The sequence below is a fragment of the Miniopterus schreibersii genome, assembly GCF_964146895.1.
Source record: "Miniopterus schreibersii genome assembly, chromosome: 5".
Taxonomy (NCBI): Eukaryota; Metazoa; Chordata; class Mammalia; order Chiroptera; family Miniopteridae; genus Miniopterus; species Miniopterus schreibersii.
In genome coordinates, this window is record NC_138106.1 from 28,493,910 (window position 1) to 28,516,313 (window position 22,404).

Sequence of the window (22,404 nt, forward strand, 5' to 3'; positions counted from 1 at the left end):
CTCCACAATTTGCATTTTGCCATGGAAAGAACTGCTTAGCAGTGCTCGGAGCACACACTGTAAAGGAATTTGGGGATATGCTAATGCCAAAGCCCATAACCAGAAGCTGAGAAGATTCATAATCAAATTGCAATAAATCTGCAGAGACTCTTTAAAGAACAAGACACACAGGAAAAACCTGATTGCTGAAAAACTGCTTTGCAAATGAGCGGTACGGCTGCTGAATCTTTGAAGAGACAGCAGAACCTTCAGAGAGACACAACTGCGCGCCCTGACCACGTATTAGTCAGCCCAAACGACTGGCCGATGAATGATGGTGCCGAGTGTGCAGTCTCTCTCCGAAGGGTTTCTGGAAGGATTTCAGGTTTGAATGCTGATGTGGAAAATAAATATAATGTTCCAATTTGCTCTTCTCTCTCCCTCCTCAACCAACTGCCCCTGGCCCATCTCCCAGATTTGTATTCTCCCCTGCTTGCTTTGCCTACATCAGCCTTGAACAGAACAGAGTTGCTAAGTGACATACAATTCTCTCCCATTTTCAACCTAAAAGATCAGATTAGTACATCAACGAATGTCATTTCTGTATGATGGTGAGTAAGATGTGTAAGTTAAGATTTTGAGATTAAAAAGGAACATAAAAAAGCTAAATACTTTTGAATAAGTTCATATGGATGATTTAAAGATACCCACCTATACTGCACTAGTTGGACTCATTGAAGATTATGATGTACTATGTGATATTATAATATTTGATGAAATGTAAAAGTATTACTTTTCATCAAAATTCACGGGACCATGATTATATGCTAGAGTATTTCTCTCATTATTTTTAAAATAACAGTTTCATTTCTCTCATTTAGTCTCACATCAGTGATCCAGAGGCATATCAGAATAAGAAAACAACTTTGTTATACCAGATTAAATTCTGATCTTCTTAGTGCGAAGCTTTGACTTTGTAAGTGAAAAGCAAGTCACTTTTCTTCTAAGTCGCAGGGCTTAACAGTTTCTCTCTTTTTTAAAACAGCACTTTTCTAATATATCTTTATTGATTTCAGAGAGAGGAAGGGGGAGGGAGAGAGAGAGACAGAAACATCAATGATGAGAGAGTCATTGATCAGCTGCCTCCTGTACTCCCCTTACTGGTGGGGATCGAGTCTGCAAACTGGCCTGTGCCCTGACCGGGAATCGAACCATGACCTTCTGGTTCATGGGTCTACACTCAACCCCTGAGCCATGCCAGCCGGGCTTAACTGTTTCTCTTAACTGATTCCGTGGTGAGAAGAAATAGAAATGTTCCAGCTTAACAGTTGGTGCATTTTTTCAAATAATTTTTTCCAAAAGACTCCTTTTTCTATTTATCTTCAGGCCTAGTTTATAAAGCTTCAATGCGCCTTGGGATTCAATGCTAAGAAACACAAAATCCTAGACTCTGAAGGTGGTAAGGACATGAACACATTATGCTTCGTAGAAGGCTGTGACTTGCCTAAGGTCCCATGAGTAGGAGCTGAATTAATGGTCAAAGACATGCAGATTTAGGCTGTGTATTCTTTTCGGGTCTAGATGAAAAAGTAAGGAACAGAGGAGGAGAATCCTAGACAGGTGGATGTACACAGGCATACGAAACCAAAAATTCCTTAGTGACTTTTTTGGCTCAGATTAAAATAACTTTATTTTGAGAATTGAATACATACAAGCTGGGCTAGTTTATGGCCAAATTCCACTGTGGTTGGAGGTTACTGTAATTCCTCATTGGCCTCACACCTGAGTGCTCAGCTATGCACAAAACCAGACTGGTCAGACAGGGCTTTTCAGGCAGTACAAAATGTGGGCTTCTATTGAGAAAGAGTTTAGGCCCTAGGTCTAGATCAAGTTCTGGCTCTACCACATGCTGGCTGTGTGACTTTGGACAAACTGCTAAACTTCTCTGTTTAATGCATTACACCTTTTACCTCATGTGAAGATTAGTGAGTTGCTATATGTAAAGTGAATAGAAGAGTGTTGGCACTTATTAAGAGCTTAGTAAATATTAACTCTTATTCTTTTTTTTTTAATTGATCTTTATTTTTGAAAGTATTATAGTTGTCCCATTTCTAACCTCCCCTCCCCCCCCATTGAGTTCCTCCACCTCCCTAACTCTTATTCTTTCATTTTGATAGTCTGGCTTTCAAAAAAACGAATTCATTCAGAGGTAGGAGGAGACTTAGAATCTTTTAGTTCAATATCTTATTTTACAGATTGAGAAAACTGAGGCCCAGAGAAAGGAAGTCACTTCTGAGCTATTCATGACAGGCCAGGTCTCTAAATTGCTAGTTCACATGAGGATATTTTTTTTCCCATTGCTTTTCAGAGAGCTTGGAAGGGAGGGAGGGAGGGGGAGGAGAGAGAAACATTGCTGTGAGAGAGACACATTGACTGACTGCCTTCCACCCCCCCGGCTGGGGAGGGGAGCAAACTCGAAACCCAAGAATGTGCCCTTGACCAGGAATCTAACCCACTACCCTTCAGTGCTTGGGCCAACGCTCTAACCACTGGACCATACCTGCCAGGGCCAGGGTGCTTTTTTTTTATTGTACTAGCCTCCCTCTACATAGCCTTTGTTCTTCTGGATAGAAGACTGAATCTGACCACTTCTCACATCCGTAGCCACCACTTGGGTTAAAGGTTCAAACCATCCAACCTTGGGTTCAAGCCACCATAATTGCTCTCCTGTATCATTTTAATAACCTACTAACCAATCTCCCTGATTCTACCCTTGCCCCCTTCGATCTGTTCTAAGAAGCAGCTCATATTTTTTCTGATTTGACAAAGCATTATGACCTCTGCCCCCTGGCTTCACTTCCTGTTACTTTTGCTCAGTCTACTCCAGTTACCCCGCCCTCCTTGCAGCTCCTTGTACATGCCAGGCGTGTCCAATTTCCAGGTTTTGCATTTGCTGTTTCCTTTACTTGGAATGATTTCCCCCAGATATTTGCAAGGTTTGCATTTCCTTCAGATGTTTCTTCAAATATCACGCAGGTGAATCCTGCAGACTATCCTATTGCAGTTGCAATTATCTGGCCCTTCCCGTTTTCTTTTCCTGCCTTCTCCACCCATAGCATTTACTACTTATAACACATCCCAGGCTGTTTAGGTGGTGTATTGCCCACTCTTCTCTGGTAGAGGGCAAACATCATGAGGAAGTGCCGGGGTAAATGTTTGATGAATGCATGAATGAGCTGTGTGTTAATAGGACCTGTGAGATAGTCAAAGGAGTGTTTTCTCAGGTATTTTTGTTACAGATTAAAATGAAGCAAAGTGTGACAATCTTAATTAAAGAGTTCTGCTGTGGCATGGGACATGCCAAACAAGAAAATTGACCTTTTCTTGATATAACATGCTTATTTTTGTATATGCACAGCTAAACCAACATACATTATTTTTCTTGAGTTAATTACTGAAATAAAATAGTGCTCTGTAAAGCCAAATCAAAACAAAAGCCAATATCCTAAAACTCTATAAAGAATGTATTTTAGTTCTAGTGAATGAAGAAAATACAATTGTCTCATACTTTCTCTTTTTGGGTTCTTAGTGAAATCTCAAAGAAAACAAAATATAGACAGGAGGTCAGTGCTCATGAGTCAGATTTCATCTCGATAGGCTTTTTATAGACCTATAACAAAGTGGAGCTCTGAAAATTGTGTTAGATAATGGGGATTCTGACAGTCCCTCTAACTATGCGGAACTAGGAGGTGCTGCCATAATTCTGCTGCTTCTGATGAAAATTTCAAGTGTTTTCATTAGGTGCAACAGCTGTTTCTATTACAGATAACAGATCTCAGAGGTGGTGATGCTGATAACTTCTAGTGGGCTCAGAACACAGTGTAGCTTGTACAATTAGGTTTTTGGTTTTTTTTTAAATTATTTTTTTCTGCATGCGCAAATTAACTCTGTAGCAATAAAAGGAAATTACTTACTTGCTACCGGAATTGTCTGAAAGTGATAGGATCATCCTTTGTAGAGTCACATTAACCAAATTAAAAGCCCTTGGGAAAAATTTGGCACTCTGTTCCTTCACGTTCACATCTTCCTAAAGACCTCTCAGGAGCTTCCATTTAGAAAGCTAGGATCATTATCAGGGCTTTTAATTTGGAAAGATTGGCTGCTCACCAGTGAGTCTTTCTAGATACCCAGTGGTTAGGTGGGGTGGCTCTGCAGCGTCCCAGTGTCAGCGGCCTTGACTTGACTATCCTCTTGACTCCTGTTTGCTTGCAAGTTTTCCAGCCCAGAGAGTGTTCACAGCTTTGCTGCTGGAGCTTGTCTCCAAGACAGACACTATTATTCCATTCCCTCACTGAACCTACATATCTTCCTCCATAGAAAAGTGAAATCTATTCCTCCTCCAACCCTGTGAATCTGGGCTTGCCTGTGATTGCCTTGACCAACAGATATGGTGGAAGTTGCAGCGTCAATTCTGGGACTAGCCTTTAAGAGGTCTGATGGTTTCTATTTTCTTTCCCCTAAAATTCTTCCTCTTAGAACCCAGCCTAAGTCACATGGAGAGGCCACATAACGGCACTCCAGTCAACTGTCTCAGCTGACTATTGTCAACTGTCAGCCACGTGAGTGAGCCAGTCTGGAGTCCAGTCCATTTTAGCTTTCAAACAACCCCATGTGATTAAAGACATCTGACTGAACTGCATGAGAGACACTGAGGAGGAGCCACCTGGCTGAGTCTGGTCAATCTATGGAACCATGAGAGAGTAGCAAATTGTTGCTAAACCACTATATATTTTGGGTGATTTGTAACACAGCAATAAATAAATAAAACAGGGGCAAAGTGGGAAGCCACAGGCTCAGTGCTTCTATGAGTGTGGATATCAAAAAGCTAGCTGAGAATGAGGTGGAATTAGTGGTTATTTACAAGATGTAGATAGGTATAGATAAATGTCAACCTGTCTTCCACCTTTTTGGCTGGTCATCGGAATTTCATATTTGTACTGTTCTATTGTCACTCAGATTTGTAAATACAAATATCATTACACAAATGTTATTTATGTACTGTAAAAACATGAATATTATTACATTACTGTACAAATGCAAATATTTCTGTGAAGGGTAATGCTCTAAACCATGGTATAGCAAAAATTTTCTGTATAGGGACAGAGAGTAAATACAGGGTGTTCCAAAAATATGTATACACACTTTAACAGCTGATAGCTCAATTTTGAAAATGGAATGTATTTTAATAACCACTGACTTTATAATTATTCAAAGTATGTGCATAGATTTTGGGGGGACATCCTATATTTTAGGCTTTCTGGGCTATATGGTCCTTGTGGTGACTACTCAACTTGACCAAGGTGACATAGATGATATGTAAATGAATGTGTGCAATACACTTGATTTTCAAAAGCAGGTGCTTGGCCAATTCGACCTGAGAACTTGAGTTTGCTGACCTTTGTTCTAAACAATTATTTCTGTAGCCAACAGAAATGTTTGAGTATATTGCTTGGCTTTCATCAGAATTGGATTTGCTTTACCCCTAGCTCCAATCTCTATTGCTATTTCTTCTTAGTCTCCTTTGTAGGGTTTGCCCTCTTGAGATTGAAATGTGCTCCTAAAGCCTCTCTTTTTACTCTGTGTTTTTTCTCAGCCATGCCAGCCACTTAAATGATTTCAGTTAACAGCAATTTGGCAACGACTAAGAAATTTTTACCTCTATTCAGCCTTTTATCCAGAACTCCAGGCTTTGGTATTTCTCTTGGATATCTTGCCAGCACTGTAAGCTCAGTGTACTTTTGTGTCAGTTACTTGCCTATGCTCTTTCAACTCTAAACCCACTCTTCTACAATTAGTTCTTTGATGCTAGGGCTGGAACTCTGCAAACCCTACTTCTATTTTGTCAGCTCTTAGTTTCTGTCAATATGGCAAGAGAGGGACACTGCAAAGCCAAAGGGAAAGGAGGAACTTGCTGCTTCCTGTTTACCTGCTGCTGACTTTCTGTCTACTTGGGGTTCTTGTGAGCATCTCTTCAGCAGCTTCTTTCCTTTAGAAACACGTTCCTTTCTATAGTATCAGTTGAATCTAGTTTTTCCAAAGGCTGCAGAATTACCTCCATTACCACTTCCTCTCCCCTTTCACCCTCTACATAAGCATCAGTAGGTTAGTGCCCCCTCCTCAGAAGGGACACCTCCTCCAGGCTCAGCAATACTAGCACCAGCTAAGCAGCACCTCCTAGTGGGAGGTCTGAGTGCTGGTCCAGCAGGGTTCCTTCTCCAAGTTTCTGTTTCAGATATTCCAACTTCTTCTCTTTGATTTCCCAGCACTAATGGACGGTAGATGCTTTCTTTAAAAGCTTCCTTTGTGATAAATTATTGTTCTCCTTGTTTTTTTTCAGTTACCTAGTTAACAATTTCATACCTAGTTAAGCATTCTTTATATTAAATTCCCTTTCAAACACCTGACATGGTCTTTGTCTCCCAACTGGGTTCTGAAGTAGTTTAGATTCTCTGCCCAAAGCTGCTCCTCCAACAGTGTTTCCTGCCTCAGTAAATGGCACCAGCAAAGCTCTCTCTATCCCCTGCCCAATGGTTCAAGCCAAATATGTGGGCATCATTCTTAATTCTTTCAGTTCTCTAAATTCCCATATGCAATCAGTGGACTACAAGGCGCACTGATTTGGCTTCTTGAATATCTCTTAGGTCAGCCTGCTTCGCTCTGTGGCTATGTCTTCCACTGCAGGTCAAGCCACCACCTTAGAACTGACCTCCCCACATTTCTGTAACCCCCCATCTGTTTGCCCACTATGGCCCAGGAGATGTCTCAAGCACATAAATTGTGTCTTAACATAATTGACAGTCCTTCTGTGAGTTGGATGCTTCCTCTGCCCTTCATTCTGAAAGGTCTTTGCTCCTTTGTCAGTTTTTGGAGGTGCCATGCTTTCTTTGCATTCTTGGTACAAACTTTCTTGGTTCCCTTTGTTTAGAAATCTCCCCTTTCACCTGATACAACTACGTAGCCCTTAAATGTAAAAATATCACTTTTGGCATTTCTGACCTCCCAGACCAAATTATATTCCCCTATGTTTCTATAGATCATTGAACACCCACTTTTCCACTATAATATTCAGTACACTATAAGTAACTCTTTAAAACTGTCTCTTTTCCTAGATGGTAAGGCCCATATAGACAGGGACCGTGTTTGTCTTGCCTCGTACACTGTCTTTAACACCTGTTCTCTCTCGCATAGTAAATATTCAACAAATATTTGCTGAGTTCAGTGGATTTCTGTTTTACACATTTATCACAGGGCCCCTGAGTGGTTTCAGAAGATATACGTTTTCTGAGATGCACCAGAATCCCCCATGGCTGACTACCACCTCTTAAAGTGAAGGCTTCCTTGGTTTGCTCCTCTCACGTATCCTGACACCAGTTCTCTCTCTGTGGGTTCTTATAGTCATTGGAGGAGACTAAGTGGGGAGTAGATGGATCAGAATTTATTATCTTTAGCTGGACTGGAGACTAAATATAATTCACTTCTATGTTGTCAGGGGCCCCTCTGGTATCACACAAGTCTCCCGAGCACCAGGGGCCAGGTACATCTCGGTGGTTGCTTTAGTTCAATGCCAGCGGCCCGTGAAGGGACGTTGCTCTGCTTCTAACAACCAGTATGCCATTCGTCCCCGCAGAACACCAATGTGCCAGTTTCTCTGCAGTTCCCTGAAATGTCGCCATTTTTTCTCAAGTGACAAAACATGGGGGAAAGGGTTGGGAAGTGGACTGAAACACCGATGGAAGGGCTTTTAAGAGACTATAATAATCAATAATGAAGAAACAAATAATAAAAATAGAATATGAAAATGAGCACGATAAGAAGACCCGTAAAAGCACACGACTACAGTCCGCTGGGAAAGAAGCAGACCTGAGGGAACAGGTTAAAAAATCCATGTCTGATTTTGATTACACTTCTAGAGATAGTGCTGCTCTTATTTTTAAAAAAGAAAAGAAATAACAAAACAACCTGAAGGACTTTCCTTTTATCTTCTAAACAGACTTGACCCAAGATGGACATGGACATTTTCTTTGAGGATAACATATCTTTCCCCCTCGGCTGAAAGTTTTACCTTTTGGATTGTATTCCACACACGTTCTTGATCACTTCTTCTTCCTTCGAGGGTGTCCATGGCATCTGCCATTAGTGACTGCAGCTGTGAAACCAAGATAAAAATGATCAGTGCGGGATTCACACAGAAAGAACTTCTCTAAATACACAGATTAAAACCTAATTAAAAAACCATTTGTACGCTGATGATTTTATTACTCATCTTTCCGACAGTGAGCATTGCTACCTCATCTTTGCTTCAGTCATTACCGGGTATTATTGCAGATATAAAATATCGAAACAATGAACAGATTCTTCTTGAAAATTTGTAGAAAATGTATAGGTTTTAATGTAGTAAGTGTTGATGTTTTGTAAAAACAGATCTGGGCTGTAAAGAATGAAGGCCGTGGTTAATTCTCTCAGGAAATGGCATGTAGTACATGAATGCGTTTTAGTCTTTTTCTCCCGAGGCTGATGTATCATAATTTTAGGCACCATGCAAAAGCTCACCAGAGGACGATTCTGAAATTGTGCTGTTTTATTGCCTCTTAAAGGATCTAGCTCACTTAAGTTCTTTTACTATTCTTTTTTTTCTCTAAAACTTCAAAATAACCAAGTTTTCTTTTTAGGTTCCATTCAAAGGCAAGTTTTCAGAATTCCACCATTTGCCCCAAACTGCCATATTCCAATTTGAAATCGTCTGTACACACACTTCATATGTAGCTGCAAAGCAGTGAAGCTGCATGAAACCAGGTGACAGTCAAAGCTGAAAAGAAAGTTCTCTAAAGAAGAGCAAATGCCAGTTCAGTTCACTGTGACTTCAAACAGTGGGAACCCTCAGATAATCTCTCTGAACTTTAGATATTGCAGAGTTGTAGCAGAAGGGCAGAGTGAGTCACTCAGAACTCTTTTACTGAGCAGTCATGTTTATATAGCACCATAAAAGGTATTGTCAAGATTTATTGTCTAGGTTAACCCATGCTTCAAAGCCGAAAAGTAAAATCTATTATTTACAGTGATGAAATCTTGCAAGATACATGATTTTTAAATATTGGGCCTCCACACATACATCCATATACATTCAATTTTTTTTCCTAGTAGGCATATAAATTCTGAAAATATCCCATTAAATCCTATTTTCCAAGGTTTGAGAGGGAGGCACATTGCACTAACGTGTTAAGAAGTGATGTCAATAATGCTAGTTTGGCGCTTTTTGTGTATATTTTGAAATGGAAGTATTTCCAGAAGAAAGAAGCTGCAGATGTGTGGTTAAGAAGACCTAAGTGCAGAAAACTCCCTTGTATTTTTCATTCAAATCTTGCATGTGCTTCTCAGGAAGACAGGATCAACATTGTGCCAGCTTCTTAAATTAACATTTTCTTTGCTTCCTCTCATCTCCGAGGGGCATTAATCATCTGAAATTGGCTCTAATGTGCACTTTGAAAGCTCCATACTCGCTGCACTCCTGAATGCTGTGTGAGTGGTAGGATAAACACAGCCTTTTAGGAGGCGTTCTGCTGCACACAACCATAAAGGCATTGAAAGTATGACTGCTAGTTTTGACTTAGTAAATCCTTGATTGATAGACTTCTGACCCTCCCCTTATAGTTTTAATCTTTAGAAAGCATAGTTTTATTATTTGGTTAATCAACCCATTTTACATTCTTACTTTGAATATCAATATTTATTTAACACACTTTTACAGGTTCAGATGAACATTATAAATGTTGGCAGTTCACTTCTTGATTCATTTGTTTTAATTTTAAAAACTCAGAGGATTTCTTTAGTTATCTGAAAATTACAGGTGATCAGTGTGGGCTGTTCTCACCCTTGTTATGTGAATTCAGTTCAAGTCTGTAATTAGTTGTAGCTACCTTCAATTAAGGCCTCAAAGCAAAGAACCCTTCCCCATATACATTAGGGTCTCCATATAGAGTACACCTTACCTTTTCTCGAATGGCCAGCACACTGTTTACTAATTGCTTTTCAAACTAGGTGCTGTCATTTCTAATATTAATTATGGTTATAAGAAACAAATCTTTGAAGATTGAGCTATCCCTTCAACTAGTTTTTGACTGCCTCTGTGTTTTCTGAGTTTACTGGTCAATTCAGTTTTAAAACTCAACCATTTGACTAACTACATTTCCCCCTCAAATAACATAACTGTTCTATCTAAACATACTGGTGCGTGTGTGTGTATTGGCACTGCCAACAGAATGTGACACAAGAAGTGGATAAGAAAACTCTAAAGACTACTTTGTAGGGTTGGTTTTCTATACAGCAATTCCTCTTTTGTCCTCTCAGTTTTCCATGGAAGAGAATCATATGTTAACATATCTTGGAGTTAAAGAAACAATTTATTAGAACTTTACTTAAAGCAAAAAGCCTGGCACACAATACATATAATCAGCCCTTTTCCACATTTTTTCACATTACACAGTTCTTGCTATTAAAAAATGGAAGCCAGTCAATGTGAGCAAATAAAAAAAGACACACTTACCTTTCTATATTCCCCAGTTTCTTCATCAGAATGCTCCAGGAGGGTTGGAGAGTTTGCCCTCAGACTACATTTATTATGACAAATTTCTTTCAGACCATCTCATTTTCTCTGTTGACTCAGTGCCCGGGAAAGCCTTAAACAAAGAAAAACAAATGCTTACCAATTCTGCCTCCTGTTGACTGATGTCCCGTAGATAGGGAATGGTTGCTAGCTCCGCCATGGCTTGACTGATCACTTGGGACTGCTCCTTGACTCTCTGTAGCCGGCTGAGGTGGCTGGCGTATTGCAACTTCTCCATCACACCTGAGCATGCAGGGAAACTCTCCTGGTCTCCCAGTGAAAGGAAATGTTTTAGAACAAGACCACAGAAATAGAGGTTTCTCTGGGGGTTTAAGGCAGGATTTGTTATAACACAGTTAATCCTTTGAAGCAATGGTATCTAGTACAAATGTTTCCTTCTATCATTTTAGAGGCTTACCTGGACCCTTCCTTCAAATAGATGAATGTATATAAAAGAGAATACATTGTAGGACTGATTTGCAGGTGGCCCTGTATGAGAATGTTGTGCTGAGGAGAGAAGAGGGGACTGAAATTGAACCTGGGCTCCACCCTCCAGTGGTGATACCACAGAGCTGTGTCTGTTTAGAGTGGGGGGACTTTATCTATGTCACCAAGGTATTGTAAGAGCTAAGAGTTGCCCACTATCTTGTTCATATAAAAGAATATTTCTGTGCAAGGCGAATCCTGAAAAATATTATGCGCATTGAATTCTGTTCAATGGGTTACACCAAACCTCAGCTCTGCTTTTATCTTCAGTTCTCCTTGTATGGCCTCAGACTCTGGCTCCTCTCCTTGTGGTATCATAGCACTTTATTCTGACTCCTAGGACCATCCCAGAAACGAACATGATTCATCTTGAAACAGACTAATGTCCACATTTGTGAGGACCATTGACCCCCATGAATCTCTTGGTATTTTGGGCTTTCTCAAAATGGGGCACATTATAATAAAGTGGCCCACTTATGTGTTTGCTATTGCCAGCCATGAAAGAGGAGATGTCACCTTCTCTAAAAAGTTAAATACAAATTATAATGCGTGATAAGGGAAGCAAAAGTTTATAATGAAATTCCTGCATTTATATTTAGAAAAAATATTTCTGACATAGAGAGACCTATTAGGGTTAAAAGGAAATCCTTGGGTTTTTACTGTGTGGTGGGCGATGAGAAATTGGAAGTCAGGAGAATTTAGTTCGGCAATTGTATTCCACATGCTGGTGCTCAGCGGGGGGAGATGGGAGGACCAGCACCCCTTTACGGCTGGGTTCCTCCCGGACCACATGCACCAGAATCACTAGGCTTGCTGGTTAACAAGGCAGAGTCCTGGGCCTTACTCAGTGAAGCATAATCTCTTGATATGTGTGTCTCTCTCTATGGCTTTCAGCTAGGTACCCCCCACAAATATTCAAATATCTCAAACAGAAGTTGAAGAACAGACCAATACCTTAAAGCTTAGTATCTGAGCAAGAACTATTTTAGTTTGTACATACTTATAAAACAGATTCTCCCCGCCCCCGCTCCAGAAATTAGAGAAGGCAGACATATTTTTTTTCTTAAAATATATCTTCCAAAGAGTAAAACGATTAGAAACTAGCATTACTAAAGAGCATCTGAATTTCAGCTTGAATTTAGAAAGCAGTTCTTCCTGAAATGTCATACTCAGATTTTAATTGACAGCAACCTCTAGAAGTTGGCACTTTTCTAGAATCTTGTCAATAAAGGAAGGTTGAGAACCATGGCTTTGCACTTGCCGCATTTCTCCCTAACACTCATCTACGCCATTTGACTAATGTTCCTCTATTCCAGCTAATTTGTTCTTCTAGAGGACCATTTGTCTAAAAATCTATAAACCTATAGGAACAATGATTGCAAATTGTGGATTTGGGGTCCCTTCTCTGAACTGACCGAATAGCTAGCCTACCCATTTAGTTTAAACGTGTAGCTAAACAATGGGATTCTGCCAAATAGAGGAAAGCAAGTTGCCGGAGAAACTGTTTTCTTTCTGAAGAAAAATTGCTTTCTTTGTCTTTTAAAAAAAAGTAAACACTGGGGCTAGTGGTAGGAAAGTGGTATAGGGACTCAACTCCAAAGAGCAGAAACAACTGCAGCCTGCTCAGGAACGTAATCTATCAGCGTAATTTTCCAAAACATTAGGAAAATAAAAATAGTGGGAGGCAATGGTGTTTTGTTGGCTTGATTGTTGGGTGCATAAGAAAACAGGAAGTGCTCCATACAAATAAAATACTAGGAACAGAATATAGTTGACTGCTAATAGTCACCTCCCCTTCCCCCTTTCCAGGACAAATGAAGTTTTGGTTATCAGGACAAACAATAGATGCATATTTTACATATACAAGGTAGGGGTCTTCGAGAGATGAGTGAAAAGAGAATAGAAATTAACATAATGCTGGCAGGAAGGTTTTAATGCTGTTGCTTTAAGAAAATAAAGGAAATGATGAAAAATGAAAGAATTACCTTAAACACCTAATGCTGGCAAGGGCTAAATCTAAAGGGAAGTAGCCTTCCCCATGAGACTTCAGGAGCGATCAAAGGCCTCCTTAGCTGCTGGAGAGAGTGTTATAAAGTGGTGATGATTGAAGCTCAAACCTCGCACAGGTACCATGAAGGGCAGGTAAATAGCAAGTTCAAATGAAGGATTCAGTCAGAATTGCCTAGATTTAATAGCAGGTATAGATACATATTTGGCAAATAAGTGCCACTATATATAATAGTGCTGAAAAGCACAGCCCAAGTATTTGGAATATATTTCCACTTGACTCAACATATAGAGACATTAATTGCAAAAGAAGGAGGTAGGAAACACATATTATTGTTCATTTCAAATGTGCATATGTAAACATTTTTTATGCTTCAGTTGGAGGAAATTAAAAGTAAAATTAATGAGGTATTAAAATCGTGGTTAGTTAAGTCATTTTTTGGCAAGTCAGCCTGTGAAGGAGGCTTCATGCATGGCAAGAGATTTTATTATTTTGACTCAATAGCATGTAGCCCATGAAGCACAGTACATAAGGTTTGAAACTGACAGCAGCCAATAAAGTTAATGAATGAAAAAGCACAGTGGTGTATGATAGAATGTGAAATGATTAGAACAAAGATTTGGAGAAGGAAAAACCACCATTAAAGCAGAGTTCCTGGTTGAATGGGGTTGATGTTCACTGAGATTAAAAGCCACCAGATAGGCAGATAGTGGAATATTTTAGATTATAACTCTTAAAATACCAGAACCATTCTTGTTTGGCCATGCATTGTGTGCCTAGCAAAGGAATCTATAAAGGTAAGGAAGCTGGTGTCAGAATGTAAGGAGAATCATTGCTTGAGACATAGAAACCTCCTTCACACCAGACTGTCCTTTGTGTCCTTCAACAACTGTGTCTACCACCCCATGGCAAGAGGTGAAAATTCATATTCCCTGGGAAGCCTTACTGTGGGGAGTAGATCTGCCTCATGGCCAGAGATGAGAGCTCTAATCCTGCCTCTATGACACAGAGCACAAAGGTAACCTCAACTTTGTGACATTGAGCACATCAGAGATGCAAGAAAAGAAATGGAAAGCCACAGGACACTTGCATGGTCTTCATTTTAGAAGAATATGTCATTTCGAAGTATACAGTTTGTATACAGAAAAAGAAAGGTCTATAAAACCTTTAGTTTCCTTTTGTCAAAGCAAACTAAAACCAATACAAATAATTAAAACTTCTAAAATTTATAATACTTTACAAAGTGCTTCAACATGGATTATGTACTTTTGGTCTCACAACAACTCTGTGAGGTGGGCCTGGTAGGTATCAGCCTGTTTCATAAATGAGCAAAACCAGCACAGAGATTAAGTGACTGATCCTAGGGTTACACAGCCGACACATAGCCTTGGACTAGAGTCTTCATCTACAGGTGTCACAAACTAGGGTAACAGCTAATAAGGACAATGTAATGCCCAAGCATTCACATGGATGGCATTTGATACCTGACAAGATAAAAACAGACCTCAGGGGATCTTAAAAACACCACTGAGGACTGCTTGGGTGACAGTTAATGATACCATGTAGGAATAATTTCTACTCACCAGCTCATTACTTGCTTCATTAAGCTAGGTTACCTTTGCAGCCAATTTTATTCAGTCCTGCTTTATGAAGCTGTGGCTGGCCATATAATAAGAAACCCAGAGGCCAATATTTGGACATACTTGTGGTCCCTGGGTACCTTTGGGATCACTCACTTCAATTCTATTAAAACTCGCTGAGATAATCTTTCAAAAACTATTATTTTCCATAGAAGCAAACATAGGAAAGCAGTTAGCAAAGTGGTGCTGACTCATTTTTTAAAAGACTGAGTTATTGATTAGATGCTGAGAATCTTAATTACTGTATGGTTTTTAAATTTCCATTATAGACACATAAAGATACATGCATATATAAATTTCCAAGCAGCTAGAATGTCCTTTTAAAGGTGAGAAGAAAATGAGTTAAGAACATTTAAAAGGTGTCTAATGCTTAGATAAGTGCAACCAGCATTCACAACACACTGTGAGATCTGAGCTGGCAACAGATGATGTGGTCACTTTCCTGACAAGTAACAAGGCGCGGCAGGTTCTCTCTCCAAAAAGCCAGGGCACAGGCAGATCACCTCCACAACATTCAGCACACTGGCTCTACCAGGCTAACCGTGTGTGGATGAAGTGAAATCATGCTGCATGGTGATGGCTCTTGGTGGCAAAACTTTCACTGCTTGGAAAAGGCTGATGATGACAATGATAATGTGTGTGGGTCTCTCATTAGGATGGAGTGTATGTGTGTGTGTGTGTGTGGAGGGGGTTGTGATAGAGGGTGAACTGGAGAACAGGAGCCAAAATTTGTAGTGGGGCCACTGAGAGTGCTATGAACTGAATGTTTGTGTCCACCCAAAATTCACTTTTCAGCCCTATGCCTCAAAGTGCTGGTATTTGGAGGCGGGGCTTTTGGGAGGTAATTAGATGAAGTCATGGGGCTGGGCGCCCTTATGATGGGATTATTGCTCTTATAAGAAGAGATATCAGAGGGTTTGCTCTCTGCCATGTGAGGACGGCAAAAAAGTAGCCAATTGCCAACCAGGAAGAGGGTCCTCAGAACCTGACCATGCTGGCACCCTGACCTTGGATTTCTAGTCTTTAGAACTGTGAGGAAATAAATTTATGTTGTTTAAGCCACCCAGTCTGTGGTATTTTGTTATGACAGCTTAAGATGACTAAGACAGAGATGGATTTTTTATTAACAGAAATAAAAGGGAGGTAATTGAGTGTAACAGTGGTGGGGTCAGGGGAGCTAGGAAAATCAGTAAAAATGTGCTTTTGTATTTATGATGTGAAGAATTACAAATCATGCAAATATATTAGAGATTTTACAGCCTTTCTAAAATGCTGAATAATGTTATTGAGCAGATAAACTGCTGAATAGATGTTAAGTAGCTGTTTGTGATGACCCCCTTGGCTCTCCTTGTAAGGTAAGAACACCAAATCAATGATGTAACACAAAATTCACAAAAAGAGAGTTCTTTAAAATTCCCAGTTTACAGGCCTTTTGAAAAATACAGTAGTCCCCGCTTATCCTCAGTAAGATAGATTCCAAGACCTGCCATGGATGCCTGAAACCACACAGATAGTATTGAGCCCCATATAAACTATTTTTTCCTAAACATATATACCTATGATAAAGTTTAACTTATGAATTTGGCACAGTAAGAGATTAATAACAATAACTACTAATAAAATAGAGCAATTATAACAACATATGGTAATAAAAATATGTGAATGTGGTCTCCCTCAAAATACCTTACAGTTCTGTCCTCACCCTTGTAATAATGTGAGATGATACAATGCCTATGTAATGAGAGGAAGTGAGGTACTCAGAATGCTGTACAATTTGAAACTCGTGGATTGTTTATTTCTAGAATGTTCCATTTGATATTTTCTGATCGCAGTTGACCAGAGCTAAACCGTGAATAGAGGACAACTGTAATAAAAAAGAGGAATCTGCAGCCTCTATAGCCTGCTAATGAGAAGTTCCCTTTATAGCTTATATTTTGTAAAATAGCACAGCATAATTCAGGTCATATTTTGGGCTCTTTAAGACTGAAAAGTAGAAAGGGTATCTTTTTCTTGGATTGGAGAAAGGGATTAGATAATTTACATTAAGGGTATACAAAGAACAGTTGGCAATATTGAGTAGCACTGAGTTTTTAGTGTGGTGTGGTGGCGCTAGCTGAATTCTTGTGTAGGTAACAAAAAGGTTATATGTAATAGCCCAATATATGAAATAGGAAAATATTGTGTTTGCTAAAATTTTTTTATTGAGTTGAAATGAGAAATTCACTGCAACATTGAAGTAGATAACAGGAAAGTACAAGAAAATGCTCTTTAAAGAGGCACTGCCTAATAAATGCTTGAAATTACAAAATATAGCATTGTAAAATATTTGTAAATATAAAAGGAATAAAATCATTAGCTAAACTTTGGTTGGTTTTGTAAATGAGATTTACTGTGAAAGTTTCTAAAATCCTTCAATACTTGCAATAGTTGCACCATAAGCTTTCCATAATTCTAGAATTGTTTAACATTGTACATTGGACAAATATAAAAACTCATATACCTACATTCAATTGGGTGCTTCTAATAAAATCCAATATTGGCAAGATTCGCTTCCCCATTGTCTCCATCTGTCTCACTGTGTCTTCTCTGGTAAGCAGACCGAAGGGAGTTTTATGTTCTAAAAATTGTAACAATAAGCTTTTATACTATTTTTTCCGGACTTCCATTTCAAAATGCTTTCTTTTGCAAGCTATAAACAGATATCTCAATGTTAATAGATATGAAATCTTTAGTATAGAAACCAGTCCCATCCCTAGACTACATGCATAGCAATGAAAGATCTGTGAGGAGAGAGGCAGAGGAGACGTTGCCCTTTAGAAACTATCATTTATTCATTTTGTTGTGGTCCTGATTGAGAGATCTAACAGACAGCCTATAACAATTCACCTCTCTCTGCTGAGTATGTTTTTCCTGAGTTGTGAAAAAAAATGTTGTCATAAATGTGTCTGATTCTTGTCTTGTTCCTCCCAGGTATTATTCAAGTGTTCAGATCCCATTGACTTTGAATGTAGCTCGAAGCTGAGATAAGCCTCAGAGGATACAGTGCCAGACAAAACACAAATCCTTAATTATGTGGGAAGAGCTGAAGGAATAAATTCAACTTGGTCATGAATTCATCCAAGTTTGACACTTCAACTCCCTGTGGATATTTCTTGATTTTTTTGAAAGTTTCAACTAGAATTACTGAGCACCATTTAGTTATAATACACTTCAGGAGATCTAAGCTCTTGGTTAATTACATAAGAAAAGAGTGAAACAGATTTTAATACAATAGCAGGTAATTAAAGTGATTTAAAGTTGTTGCTGCCAGTATTTTTTCATAAAATAGTTCTGTTGCATAATTGTCATTCACGTTTGCTAATTGATGATGATAAAACTTGTATTCTTTGAATGCCCTAAGAATGGACATTGGTGATAGCATGGTTGGGTGAGATGGATGAGTGAGGAAGGTAGGTACTCTAGGATTGCGTTTGATCTTGTGGGAGGTTTTCCTGGAACCAGAATTCCAGGTATTGTTAACTAACCCACAGAGAAGATTGGAAGGAGTTAATTATAACCCAACAAACATTTTGGGGGTGCCCAGGCCCTACTGTATGCTAGGCCTTATGATGAATAAGGCTTGAATAATGTACAACTCCTGCCTTATAATACTATTGAAACATAAGTCCAGGTGATTCACCTGTAAATGTGGGCAGCTTCCTACTTGATACTTTTTCCAAAAATTTCCCATCTTCTTTGTTTTTGAACCCAAGAGTCAAGAGGTATTGTTGGGGAGGAAAAGATGACCAGTCAACTGTCTGAGGCAACACGTGGAGTCCTTGAAGATCTGAAATACAACAGGAACAGAATTAAAGACTTCCTTATCATATTATTATTGTTTTCAGGGTATTTTTTTTTTTTTAGATTTCAGGAGTTGTATTTGGAAAAAATAAGTTCAAACATCAAGGACACAAAGTAAAAGTATCCATCAAAAGATCAAATAGCTGATATATCAAAATTGTATTTCATTATTTATATTTTTTATGAAAATATAAACATATACAAAGCATAGGAATGGTCCTCTTTCCCCACAGTCAAATAATAGAAAATCTGGGACCAGCGTGCAGCCTTAATATTTTCCTCTGTGACCCTTTTCAAGAGAATCTGATATTTCTGTTCATAGTTTGAGATGTAAGGAAATAATGTTTTATAAAAGGAAAGAGAGAAATTAGCAAGTGAGAATTAAAATATAAGGCTAATTAATTTAGTTACCATCTTGCCTAGTTATAGAAGGAAATTCAAAGATGATAAATGAACTGACTTTTGTAATGAGACTTGGAAATAATTCAAGTGTCATGAAAATGGTTCTAAAACAAACTCAGTTCTTAATGACCGTAAAAGCTAATATTTACTGAGTACTTATTCTACCTTCCCTTGTTCTAAGGATTTTGTGTGCATTGTCCATTCAAATCCTTTTGAAAACTGGCCCTGGCTAGTTTGGCTCAGTGGTTCGAGCGTCGGCCCACGGACTGAGGGATGACGGATTTGATTCCCGCCGGGGGCATGTATCTCAGTTGCGGGCTGTATCCCTGACCGCGGTTGGGGCACGTGGGGGAGGCAACCAATCGATGTTTCTCTCTTACATCGATGTTTCTTGCTCTCTCTCTCTCTTTCTCACTCTCTCTCTCTCCCCCCCATCCACTCTCTCTGAAAAGCAATGGAGGAAATATCCTTGGGTGAAGATTAAATAAATAAATGAAAAAAAAAATCCTCTTGAAAAGTGGGGTAATTGTCCCCATTTTACAGACAGGAATTTGAGGTACACAAATAGGAAGTGACTTGCCAGCCTGTAAGGGGACAAAGCAGGATTTGCACTGGGGCAGTCTGACTCCAGAGACCTCAGGCCTAACCACTGCACTCTCCTTCCAGCTTGCTTGGCTCTGGATTACTTTTGCGACAGGGACAAAAGAGTCAGCCATAGAGTCTTGGAACACAGATTCACTTAATTCATTTCCATTCTGAGTAATAAGGCTTTGGTTTATTGTAAAAGACTTTTCAAGTGAAGGGTGATGAACAGAGAGGTTAATGAGCCCTCCCCACTTAACATGGCCAGAGAAGGGGAAATATGAAATTCCAAATATCCTTGAATTATAATTTAGTTAAAAATAATTTTTTAATGTCGATTCCGAGCTCAGATGGTAATGCTTCAAATAGAGCTTTCACTATTTATCTGTAATATTTCTTAAAAAACACACACACAAAAAACAGTAAACCATGAGTGTTTTTATTTACCTAGCCTGCCCACCCTTCTTTAGCTGTAGAACCCTTTGTTCAAACTAAAATTTACTGAGGAACCCAATATTTAAAGTCAATAAAATTAGAGCTGTTCCCTGGTTATGGTTTACTCTTTCATCTGGTTTTCTCCCTAACGTAGAAGGCCCAGGACCTCCTGGCCATGCTATTGATGACATCTGGGGTTGTCCTATGGGGAGGTCCTTGGCTTCCTGGGTAACTCTGGATGTTACCCAGAGGGTCCCTGAGTGGGTGTGGATAGGCTTCATGGCTGTTCTGACTCCCCCCCCCTCCCCTGAGTATATCTAGTTTGTTGACATAGAAGTCTCTGGATCTCAGATACCCTGAAGTCTCCTGTCAGTACCAGGAAGGGTTCAGTTCAGACAGGGCATCTCTAAAGCTTCTAGGCCTACACTGAAGTGATCTTGGAAGTCCCAGAGTCCTGAAATTCAGAATAAATAAGGGTATATTGTACATGCACTGGTGTTTGTAGTGGGTTGCAGGAAGCATCTTGAGGTTTGGCATTTTCTGGTGCAGCTCTATTGCCAGAAACATCCAGATGTTTGAGGACTCTATTGTACAAGTGATGTATAGCCTTTGAGAGGTTGACATCTTGCTTGTAAATATTTGGTGGATAAAGAGGGGACCGATAACACTAGTGGCAATGATTAAATAAACTAGTAAAACAAATGTTAGCATTATATCTAATTTATTATAAAATATGCTTGCAAAAATAGAAGTATTTTCTGTTTATTTTGACCCTCATGTTTCATCTTATGAGTGTATAATTCATTATTAACTTCTAGTTGAAGTTTTAAAATGTGAGAGGTCCTTACATACATTCTGTTAAATTTAGAAAAAAAATATTTTTTAAAGTATCATTCTTATTCCATTTATATGCAGAGTAAATTGCAGTTGTGTGAACATTTAGCCTAGCAGGTGGTCTATGACCCAAAATGACGAAACTCTTACCAGATGTTGAATCTCATGTAACATTAAGTGCTAATTGTTCTCAATTTTATGCTCATAAACCTCTGCCTACGTCCGAAAAGCCCTGTGCCTCTGACGGATATGAAAGTTAACCAGATTACATTGTCTTTTGGTAGGAAAAGTTGAATTGATCAAAAATGTCTTCTTTGCTCCTGTCATGTAAGAAGGAAACTTTGGACAAATAAATCCTTTAATGCATTCCTTTACAATTCATCACAATTGGAGATGGAATTTAGATGGCTATGACCGAATTTATTATTAAAAGGGTTCGTTTGCAGGTATGATGCAGCTCCACATTTTTACCATAAGGGAAGCAAGCAGATGCTTTAAAAAAGAATATCAAAGATAGATTATGCAGATTAAATTTTTTAGAGAAACACAATATTTTGTCCAAATGAAAGATGTCTAACTCCTGCAAAAGGAGATAAAGCTTGCCCTTCATTAAAATCTTTTCTTGCACCACAGAAGGTCCCCAAGTCACACATGCTCTTTGACCTGCTGTACTACTGTGCTCCTCCTCCAAGTCGCCTCCTTAAAGTTCAGTGATAGTCTGTTCTCATTCTTTCTCTCTGCCTGTCTTTCTGCCTCCTGTCTCTGTTCTCCATCTCTCTGTCTCTCTGTCTCCATTTCTCTGTCTCTGTCTACCCTCTGTCCTACACACACATACACACTGGTTCCTGTTTCCCCCTCTCCTCTTGCCTTTTGTGCTCTTCCAAGCTGTCTCCGGCTCACTAACATGTTCGTCAAACATACACTCTGTGGCAATTATTCTGTTCTGTGGCTTTAGCTCTTACTTCCAACCTAAGGAGTAGGGACCAAAGCTATATAGTCTCAACTGAAAATTATTACCCAATTCCAACACGGCATCTCCGAATGCCAACTGGGACATTTCTTTTTGCAAAATAGCACTCAAACACAGCAAACGTATTTCTTAAAAGTGATTTTTAAAATCTCCACAGCTCCCTTCTTCCCTGCTTTTCACCATTATGTCATAAGGATAGCCATTGTTTATCCTGATTATTATTATTATTATTTTTAAAATATATCTTTATTGATTTCAGAGAGAGGAAAGGAGAGGGAGAGAGAGAGATAGAAACATCAATGATGAGAGAGTCACTGATCAAGCCTGCAACCGGGCGTGTGCCCTGACCGGGAATCGAACCCCGATCGCGTGGATCCTAGGTCGACGCTCAACCGCTGAGCCACACCCAGCCGGGCTATCCTGATTATTCTGGCTTAAAATTTTGAAGCCACCGTTTAGTTTTCTTTTATCTGTTTCCTAATTAGACTCAAAAACTAATTAAATATGACAATAATCTCTTTCTTTGCATTATCATTGCCCACCCTGGTCAAATTTATGCTCACGTAGC

At 39.2% G+C, this 22,404-nt stretch overlaps 1 protein-coding gene across 1 annotated transcript in view; it reads right to left on the bottom strand.

Annotated features, from left to right (window-relative positions):
- Positions 1-22,404, bottom strand: part of SPATA16 (spermatogenesis associated 16) — a gene marked incomplete at its 3' end in the record, with an annotated part of 163,949 nt that overhangs the window by 12,002 nt on the left and 129,543 nt on the right. Inside the window, 4 exon segments of the mRNA XM_081138639.1 lie at positions 8,102-8,185; positions 10,740-10,904; positions 17,278-17,390; positions 18,453-18,599. Coding sequence (XP_080994765.1) covers positions 8,102-8,185; positions 10,740-10,904; positions 17,278-17,390; positions 18,453-18,599 — 509 coding nt within the window.